The 10,677-nt window shown below is 50.5% G+C and overlaps 1 protein-coding gene across 1 annotated transcript in view; it reads right to left on the reverse strand.

Moving 5' to 3' along the window:
• Nucleotides 1-1,758, reverse strand: part of LOC120510208 (basic proline-rich protein-like) — a 3,055-nt gene extending 1,297 nt beyond the window's left edge. The window contains exons 1-2 of the mRNA XM_039725772.1: nt 1,018-1,758; nt 134-960 (exon numbers count right to left, since the gene is read on the reverse strand). Coding sequence (XP_039581706.1) covers nt 134-960; nt 1,018-1,609 — 1,419 coding nt within the window. The 5' untranslated portion in view covers nt 1,610-1,758. The remainder of the gene's footprint in view (nt 1-133; nt 961-1,017) is intronic.
• Nucleotides 1,759-10,677: the final 8,919 nt, after the last annotated feature.

The raw sequence follows: 10,677 nt of genomic DNA on the forward strand, positions 1-10,677 counted from the left end.
CCCCGTTTCCATTCCCTGTCCCGCTGCCCGTCCCCCACTGCCCGTTCCCCGCCCCATTCCCGCCCCACTGACGCTGTCCCGTGTCCCGTGTCCATTCCCTGTCCCGCTGCCCGTTCCCCGCCCCGTTCCCCACCCCATTGCCGCCCCGCTGACGCTGTCCCGTGTCCCCACAGACGACGGCCATCGAGGGCCGCGCCGAGGACCTGGGCCAGGAGGAGGTGGTGCAGCGCTGCATGCGCAACCAGCCCTGGCTCGAGCGCCTCTTCGACTCCTTCAGCGACCTCCTGGCCCAGGCGCGCGCCAAGTGCGCCTGACCCCGCGGGGACACCCCAGGGGCGCCCCAGAACGGGGACACCCCAGAACGGGGACAGCCCTGAATGGGGACACCCCATGGGGACACCCTGAATGGGGACACCCTGAAATGGGGACACTTCATGGGGACACCCCAGCGGGGACACCCCCTGAACGGGGACACCCTGAAACGGGGACACCCCATGGGGACACCCCCTGAACGGGGACACCCCCTGAATGGGGACACCCCAAGGGGGACACCCTGGAACGGGGACGCCCCAACAGGGACAGCCCTGAATGGGGACACCCCAATGGGGACACTCCAATGGGGACACCCCTGAATGGGGACACTCCGGAACGGGGACACCCCAACGGGGACACCCCGACATGGGAACACCCCAACGGGGACAGCCCTGAACGGGGACACCCCAACAGGGACATCCCGAACAGGGACACTCCCAAATGGGGACACCCTCGACATGGGGACACCCCCTGAACGGGGACACCCCCACCCAAAAACGGGGGGACACCCCAAAACGGCGGGGGGACACCCCAAGGACAAGGACTGAACCTCCCGCCACGGGGACGGAGCTGCCGGGACGGGGACACCGATGTGGGGACACCCCCAAAAACGGGGACACCCCCTAAAAATGGGGACATCCCCTAAAAATGGGGACACCCCCTAAAAATGGGGACATCCCCTAAAAATGGGGACACCCCCTAAAAATGGGGACACCCCCCCAAAAAGGGGGTGACAGCCCCGGAACAGCACGGGGGGGACAAGGACAGATCCTCCCGCCACGGGGACGGAGCTGCCGGGACGGGGACCCCGATGTGGGGGAGACCCCCCCAGTGGGGTGCCCCAAAATATGGGGACCCCCCCTAAAAATGGGGACACCACCCCAAAAACGGGGTGACACCCCCAGAATGGTGGGGGGGGGGGCAAGGACCCCTCGCCATGGGGGCACCAATGGGGAGGGGGCACCCCAAAAACAGGGACCCCCCCCAAAAAATTGGGACCATCCCAAAACCCTCTCAAAATGGGGGGGGGATATTTTTGGGATAAGGATTGAAGCTCCTGCAGCAGGGCTGGGACTGGGGACACACCCAGGGCACCCCAAAACATCAGGGGATCCCCCAAAATTCGGGGGGGGGGGTCCCCAAAAATGGCAACACCCCAAAATCGGGGACAGCTCTGAGGGAACCCCCCCCCAATTCCTGACAGGGCTGGGGACCCCCCCAGGACACAGGGACCCCCCCAGAATTGGGGAACACCTCCCCCCAAGAGCTGCACCCCAAAAATGGGGCCCACCCACATTTGGGGACCCCCTTTTGAGGACAGACCCCCCCCAGAATCGGGGCACCCCCTTTTTAGGGACCCCCCCCCAAAATCACCCCAGCAGGGTCTCTGTGTGTCCCCCCTTTTCCCTGGGGTGGGGGGCTCTGGCCATTGGCAGAGGCACAGGACCCCCCCAAAGTCGCTCTTTTCTTCCCTCACATTTCCCACCCTTTTCTCCCCTCACATTTCCCACATTTTCTCCCCTTCTCTTTCATGCCTTTCCTTCCTCTCATTTCCTGTCCTTTTCACACAAGTTTACTGTCCTTTTTTCCTTCCATTTCCTGGCTTTCTTTCCCTTCACATTATCCCCTTTTCTCCCCTCACGTTTCCCGCTCTTTTCTCCCCTCACATTTCCCTCCCTTTTCTCCCCACACGTTTCCCAACTTTTCTCCCCTTCTTTTCATACCTTTTCTTCCTCTCATTTCACATCCTTTTTGATGAAGTTTATTGTCCTTTTTGCCTTCCATTTGCTGCCTTTTCTCCCCTCACTTTTCCCGCCCATTTCTCCCCTCGCGTTTCCCAACTTTTCTCCCTTTCTCTTTCATACCTTTGTTCCTCTCATTCCCTCTCCTTTTCACTCAAGTTTACTGTCCTTCTTGCCTTCCATTTCCTGGCTTTTCCCCCTCACGTTTCACACCCTTTTCCCCCTCACATTTCCCTCCCTTTTCTCCCCTCACGTTTCCCGCTCTTTTTCCCCCTCATGGTTCCTTCCCCTTTCTCCCCTCACGTTTCCCAACTTTTCTCCCCTTCTTTTTCATGCCTTTTCTTCCTCTCATTTCCTGTCCTTTTCACTCAAGTTTACTTTCTTTTTTTTTCCTTCCATTTCCTGCCTTTCTTTCCCCTCACGTTACTCCCTTTTCCCCCTCACGTTTCCCGCTCTTTTTTCCTTCATGGTTCCTTGCCCTTTCTCCCCTCATGTTTCCCTTTTCTCCCCTTGTTTCATACCTTTCCTTCCTCTCATTTCCTGTCCTTTTCACTCAAGTTTATTGTCCTTTTTGCCTTCAGTTTGCTGCCTTTTCTCCCATCACATGTCCCCCATTTTCTCCCCTCACGTTTCCCACTCTTTTTCCCCTCACATTTCCCGCCCTCTTCTCCCCACACGTTTCCCAATTTTTCTCCCCTTCTTTTCATACCGTTTCTTCCTCTCATTTCCCATCCTTTTCGCTCAAGTTTACTGTCCTTTTTGCCTTCAGTTTGCTGCCTTTTCTCCCCTCACATTTCCCCCTTCTTCCCCCTCACATTTCCCACTCTTTTCTCCCCTCACATTTCTTGCACTTTTCTCCCCACACATTTCCCAATTTTTCTCCCCTTCTGTTCCATACCTTTCCTTCCTCTCCTTTCCTGTCCTTTTTGCTGAAGTTTGTTGTCCTTTTTGCCTTCAGTTTGCTGCCTTTTCTCGCCTCACATTTCCCCCCTTCTTCCCCCTCACATTTCCTGCCCATTTCTCCCCTCACGTTTCCCGCTCTTTTTTCACCTCACGTTTCCTTCCCCTTTCTCCTCTCACATTTCCCACCTTTTCTCCCCTTCTTTCCATACCATTTCTTCCTCTCATTTCACATCCTTTTTGCTGAAGTTTATTGTCCTTTTTGCCTTGAATTTGCTGCCTTTTCTCCCCTCACATTTCCCCCTTCTTCCCCCTCACATTTCCCACTCTTTTCTCCCCTCACATTTCTTGCACTTTTCTCCCCACACATTTCCCAATTTTTCTCCCCTTCTGTTCCATACCTTTCCTTCCTCTCCTTTCCTGTCCTTTTTGCTGAAGTTTGTTGTCCTTTTTGCCTTCAGTTTGCTGCCTTTTCTCTGTGCTGCAGTCATTATCATGTCTGTAGTTGATTTAAGTAAGTTGTTTATTTAATTCAAAAGATAATAGATATCAAATTAGTATATATAATAGATATTCATAATATTTTATATATTCATTATTATGTATTTTTGATGTATATATATACAATATACATACATATATTCATATATATGCATATATTATATATATTGATAATAAATATATGTTTCTAATATATATAATATATGTTAGCAACATACATAATTTATACACCTTGTTTATTTATATTAATTATATATATATAAAGTAATTAACTTTATAGAAGTATAGGTAGTTGGGAGCAGTCTGTGGCTGGGTTTGGATCCAGCCACACCAACTCCTCTCTGAGGATTTTAGACAGCCAGGTCTGAGCACCAAGGATCCTTCTCTCTGGCCTGCAATGTTTCAGATATTTCAGAGTATTTCAGAATATTTCAGAGTATTTCAGATTATTTCTGAATATTTCAGATATAAAGGAGTATTTTCAGAATATTTCAGGATATTGCAGATATTAGGGAGTATTTCAGAATATTTCAGAGTATTTCAAAGTATTTCAGGTATTAGGGAGTATTTCAGAGTATTTCAGAATATTTCAGAATATTTCAGGATATTTCAGATATTAAGGAGTATTTCAGAATATTTCAGGATATTTCAGAATATTTCAGATATTAAGGAGTATTTCAGAATATTTCAGAATATTCCAGATATTAGGGAGTATTTCAGAATATTTCAGGATATTTCAGATATTGAGGAGTATTTCAGAATATTTCAGGATATTTCAGAATATTTCAGATATTAAGGAGTATTTCAGAATATTTCAGAATATTTCAGGATATTTCAGATATTAAGGAGTATTTCAGAATATTTCAGGATATTTCAGAATATTTCAGATATTAAGGAGTATTTCAGAATATTTCAGAATATTCCAGATATTAGGGAGTATTTCAGAATATTTCCAAATATTTCTGAATATTTCAGATATTAAGGAGTATTTCAGAGTATTTCAGATATTAAGGAGTATTTCAGATTATTTCAGGATATTTCAGAATATTTCAGAATATTTCCCTCCCTTTTCCACCTCACGTTTTCTGCCCTTTTCTCCCCTCACGTTTCCCACCCTTTTCCCCACCTCACATTTCCTGCCCTTTTTCTCCTCACATTTCCCCATCCTTTTTCCCCTCACATTTCCCACCCTTTCCCCCCTCATGTTTCCCACCCTTTTGTCCCTCACATTTCCCATATTTTTCTCCGCTGAGGGGAGAACGGCGTTTTCCACCCTTTTCCCCTCCCACATTTCCTGCCCTTTTTCTTCTCACGGTTCCCCCACTTTTCTCCCCTCACGTTTCCCACCATTTTCCCTCTCATGTTTTCCACCTTTTTCCCCTCCCACATTTCCTGCCCTTTTCCCCCTATTTCCCACCATTTTCTCTCCTCACAGTTCCCCCACTTTTCTCCCCTCACATTTCCCACCATTTTCCCCCTCACACTTCCCACCTTTTTCTCCCCTTCACCTTTCCTGCCCTTTTCCCCCCTCACATTTCCTGTCCTTTTCTCCCCTCACATTTCGCTTTTTTTCACCCCTCACATTTCCCGCCCTTTTTCTCCTCACATTTCCCCCACTTTTCCCATCCTTTTCTCCTCTCACCTTTCCCACCCTTTTCTCCCTCACATTTCCCATCCTTTTCTCCCCTCACGTTTCCCGCCCATTTCTCCCCTCACGTTTCCCGCCCTTTTCTCCCCTCACGTTTCCCGCCTTTTCCTCCTCACTTTTCCCGCCCTCAATTCTCACTTTTTTCCCCCAAGTTTCTCTGCGAGCTCTGACATAATTGCTTCCATATCCTTTCAAAAACGGTGAATTTTATTCATAGGTAGAGCCACCTGTGTGCTGCAGTCATTATCATGTCTGTAGTTGATTTAAGTAAGTTGTTTATTTAATTCAAAAGATAATAGATGTCAAATTAGTATATATAATAGATATTCATAATGTTTATTTTATATATTCATTATTATGTATTTTTGATGTATATATATACAATATACATACATATATTCATATATATGCATATATTATATATATTGATAATAAATATATGTTTCTAATATATATAATATATGTTAGCAACATACATAATTTATACACCTTGTTTATTTATATTAATTATATATATATAAAGTAATTAACTTTATAGAAGTATAGGTAGTTGGGAGCAGTCTGTGGCTGGGTTTGGATCCAGCCACACCGACTCCTCTCTGAGGATTTTAGACAGCCAGATCTGAGCACCAAGGATCCTTCTCTCTGGCCTGCAATGTTTCAGATATTTCAGAGTATTTCAGAATATTTCAGAGTATTTCAGAATATTTCAGAGTATTTCAGAATATTTCAGAGTATTTCAGAATATTTCAGAGTATTTCAGATTATTTCTGAATATTTCAGATATAAAGGAGTATTTTCAGAATATTTCAGGATATTGCAGATATTAGGGAGTATTTCAGAATATTTCAGAGTATTTCAGAATATTTCAGGATATTTCAGATATTAAGGAGTATTTCAGAATATTTCAGGATATTTCAGATATTAAGGAGTATTTCAGAATATTTCAGGATATTTCAGAATATTTCAGATATTAAAGAGTATTTCAGAATATTTCCAAATATTTCTGAATATTTCAGATATTAAGGAGTATTTCAGAGTATTTCAGATATTAAGGAGTATTTCAGATTATTTCAGGATATTTCAGAATATTTCAGAATATTTCCCTCCCTTTTCCACCTCACGTTTTCTGCCCTTTTCTCCCCTCACGTTTCCCACCCTTTTCCCCACCTCACATTTCCTGCCCTTTTTCTCCTCACATTTCCCCATCCTTTTTCCCCTCACATTTCCCACCCTTTCCCCCCTCATGTTTCCCACCCTTTTGTCCCTCACATTTCCCATATTTTTCTCCGCTCACGTTTTCCACCCTTTTCCCCTCCCACATTTCCTGCCCTTTTTCTTCTCACGGTTCCCCCACTTTTCTCCCCTCACGTTTCCCACCATTTTCCCTCTCATGTTTTCCACCTTTTTCCCCTCCCACATTTCCTGCCCTTTTCCCCCTATTTCCCACCATTTTCTCTCCTCACAGTTCCCCCACTTTTCTCCCCTCACATTTCCCACCATTTTCCCCCTCACACTTCCCACCCTTTTCTCCCCTTCACCTTTCCTGACATTTTCTCCCCTCACCTTTCCCATCTTTTTCTCCCTCACATTTCCTATCCTTTTCTCCCCTCACGTTTCCCGCCCTTTTCTCCCCTCCCATTTCCCGCCCACAATTTCTCACAATTCCCATTTTCACCAAGGACAGCCCCACTGGTTCTCTGCCCCTTTGCACACACAGATCCCCTGCTGATGCCCAGCTCCTCTTACATTTCTGCCCAGAGAGGAACGTCACGAGGGAGCAGAGGATTTCCACCGCCACTGAGATGCTTTCTTCTGGCCTGAACAACTTGAAAAACAGATGGCCCAGCAGCTTCCCCAGGACTGGGATCTGCATCTGCCCGCTTGCAGCATCCTTTTCTCCTCTCACCTTTCCCACCCTTTTCTCCCTCACATTTCCCATCCTTTTCCCCCCTCACGTTTCCCGCCCATTTCTCCCCTCACGTTTCCCGCCCTTTTCTCCCCTCACGTTTCCCGCCCTTTTCTCCCCTCACGTTCCCCACCATTTTGTGCCCTCCCATTTCCCGCCCACAATTTCTCCCAATTCCCATTTTCACCAGGGACAGCCCCACTGGTTCTCTGCCCCTTTGCACACACAGATCCCCTGCTGATGCCCAGCTCCTCTTACATTTCTGCCCAGAGAGGAACGTCACGAGGGAGCAGAGGATTTCCACCGCCACTGAGATGCTTTCTTCTGGCCTGAACAACTTGAAAAACAGATGGCCCAGCAGCTTCCCCAGGACTGGGATCTGCATCTGCCCGCTTGCAGCACCACTGTCCTCATCTTCATCAGCCTGGGGGAGGAAGAAAGAAGATTTAAAGGGTTGAGCTGAGGTCTGAAGGCGCTTTGGGGCTGTCCCAGGGCACAGGGATGGCCTGGCTTGGAGCATGGCTGGTCCTTACCTGCTCGGCCAGCAAATGGCTGAGCAGCCTAATCCTGCCCATGACCCTCTCCTGCACTGCTGCTGTGTTGCAGAACAGGTACTCCAGGTGAACCTGGGGAGAGAGGAGCTGCAGGTGAGCCCCACAAGCAGACACCAACCCCACAGCAGCAGCAGCAGCATGGCTCCCCTCCTGAATCAACACCTGCACCATCCCTCCAGGCTTCCTCTGCCCTCAAGCCAAGCCTGCAGGGAGGGTCCTGGACACAACTGGGCACAACCCTGAGCTCCTTCCCCTTCCATCTTCCCACTCTGTGCACAGGCCAGACCTCCAAGGTGTCCTGCAGCACCTCGCAGCTCGCGCAGCCAGGAGAGCTGAGCACCATCACCTCCAGCATGGTGTCCATGGCGTGCAGGGCCTGCAAGGATGACAGATTCTGCTCTGATTCTGCTGTCCCTCCCATGCCCAGGAGACTGATCTGAGCTCCCAGCGTGAGGGCAGGGACATGGGAACAGGCTGGGGGCAGAGAAATGAGGGTGAGACGGTGAAGTGGGACCACGACCTGCCCCGGATCTTTATTCCTGAAGCAGCATGGGGTGGCCAGGAGCAGCCCAGAGGGACTGGAGGCTCCTGCAGCTCTGCCAGCACTTACCCGAGTGTAGAGGGCTGCTTCCAGGCTTGGCATTTCCCAGTGTGGACGAAGGAAAAAGACGCTGTTGAAGCAGAGTAGTAAAACCTTCCTGGTCTCCAGCGCCGCCCCGATGGTGCTGCCAAGAGAGAGGGGCCCAGGTGATGCAAGGGGACAAAAAGTGCGGGAAACATGAGGGGAGAACGGCGTGAAACATGAGGGGGAAAAAGGCGGAAAATATGAGGCAAAAAATGGGAATGTGAGGGGAAAAAAGGGTGGGAAAAGCGAGAGGAAAAAATGTCAGGAAATGTGAGAGGAGAAAAGGGCGGGAAATGTGAGGGGAGAAAAGGGCGGGAAACGTGAGGGGAGAAAAGATCAGAAAACATGAGAAGAAAAGGGAAAATTGCGAGACAAATGACATGAACCCAAGGGTCCCATGGTCAGGGTCCTGCTTGGATGCAGCAGCTCAAAACATTTCCATGTTAGTGCACCGTGAATAAATTGATTTTTGGAACAAGACATTTGAGACTGTGGGGTTGAAGCGCTGAGGAAAAATCTGAGCCTGACCAGGAGAATCCCAAGCCATGAAACATTCCTACCACCTTTGGTCCCACCTCTTCACCGAGAACCCATGGGAGGAAAAAAAATTACAACGGGGAGATGGAAAATGGTGAGTTTTATTCTTGGAAAGGGATTTCAATGCAAGCAGGAAGGCGCGGTCAGATGGCGGCAGGGCCTGGGTGGGGGTCAGGGGGGATTGGGGTTTTTGGGGAGTCTGAGGGGGTTTGAGGCGTTCTGAGGGGGAGGTTGTGGTGGGGAGAAGGAAAAAACGGGGTGTGGGGTGATTTGGGGCAGAAACAGCAGGATTTGGGGGGATTCGGTGGATGGGGAGGGCATTGGGAGGGATTTGGGGATTTGGCCGTGTGGGTATTGGGAGGGATTTGGGGTGGGAATGGGGGGTTTTTGGGTTGAGAAGGGGAAATTTGGGGTGCAGGGGGGGAATCTGGGGGCTTCGGGTTCAAAAGGAGCTCCTCAAGGTGGAAAATTTGGATTGAGGGGGAAAAAGAGAGGGATTGGGGCAGAAAAGGGAATTTTGGGCTGGGGAAAGGCGAGGCTGGGACATCCCCCAGGGGAAAATTGGGGGTTTAGAGTGAGAATTGGGGGTCCCCCCTTTTTTTACCATATATCGTGACACACCCGGGACCCCCAAAAATCCCCTTAGGACCTCCCAAAACGCAGCCAGGACCCCCAAAACACACTCAGCACCCCCCAAAATCCCCTTGGAACCTCCCAAAATGCACCAAGGACTCCCCAAAATCCCCTCAGAACCCCCCAAAATCCCCTCGGAACCTCCAAAACCGCATCTAGGACACCCCAAATCCCTCAGGACCTCCCAAAACCACTCAGGACCCCCCCAAAAATCCCCTTGGGACGCCCCAAAATTATTTTGGAACCCTCCAGAACACACCGGGGACCCCCGAAATCCCACCAGGACCCCCCAAAATCATCTCGGGACTTCCCAAACCACGCTCGGGACCCCCCAAAAATCCCCTCAAGACCTCCCAAAACGCACTCAGGACCCCCCAAAATCCTCTCAGGACCTCCGAGGACCCCCCAAAATCCTCTTGGGACCTCCCAAACCGCACTTGGGACCCCCCAAAATCCCCTCGGGACCCCCCAAGATTCTCTCGGGACCTCCCAAAACACACCGGGGACCCCCCAAAATCTCCTCGGGACACCCCAAAATGCACAAGGACCCCCCAAAATCCTCTCGGGACCCCCCAAAATCCCCTCAGAACCTCCCAAAATCCCCTCAGAACCTCGAAAACCGCACTCAAGACCCCCCAAAATCCCCATGGAACCTCCCAAACGCATCCGAGACCCCCCCAAAATCCCCTCAGGACCTCCAAAACCGCACCTAGGACACCCTAAAATCCCCTCGGGACCCCCCAAAATTCTCTCGGGACCTCCCCAAACGCAAAAAGGACACCCCAAAATCCCCTCGTGACCCCCCAAAATTCTCTCGAGTCCTCCCAAAACGCACCGAGGATCCCCCAAAATCCTCTTGGAACCTCCCAAACCCCCAAAATCCCCTTAATAACCCCCGAAAATCCCCTCGGAACCCCCAAAATCCCCTCAGGACCCCCCGAAACCCCCTCCCGAAGCGCACAATACACCCCCGCTTCCCGGGGGCGTGGCCTGTTTAATGTATGCAAACCCCGCCCCCGTGCGCCAGCGCCGCTTCCCAATAAGGACTGGGAGGGGGCGCGGCCAATATGAGGGCGTGGTTTAGAGGAGGGAGGGGCGGCTGTGATTGGGAGTGGTTCCCTCTGTGGGCGTGGTTCCCCTGAGGGGGGCGTGGCCACGCTGGCGGCGTCGCCTGGCAACGCCGCGCGGCGCGGGTCCTCCCACCCGGTAGGCGGCGCTACCCGTCGTGCCCCGCGCGGCGCCGCCCCCCAGCGGAGGGAGCGGAGGAGCCGCGGTAAAATGGCGGCGGGGCCCGGGCGGGGGTCGGGGGGATCGGG

The sequence above is a fragment of the Passer montanus genome, unplaced genomic scaffold (genome assembly GCF_014805655.1).
Source record: "Passer montanus isolate IOZ18808 unplaced genomic scaffold, ASM1480565v1 scaffold569, whole genome shotgun sequence".
In the NCBI taxonomy this organism is placed as follows: Eukaryota; Metazoa; Chordata; class Aves; order Passeriformes; family Passeridae; genus Passer; species Passer montanus.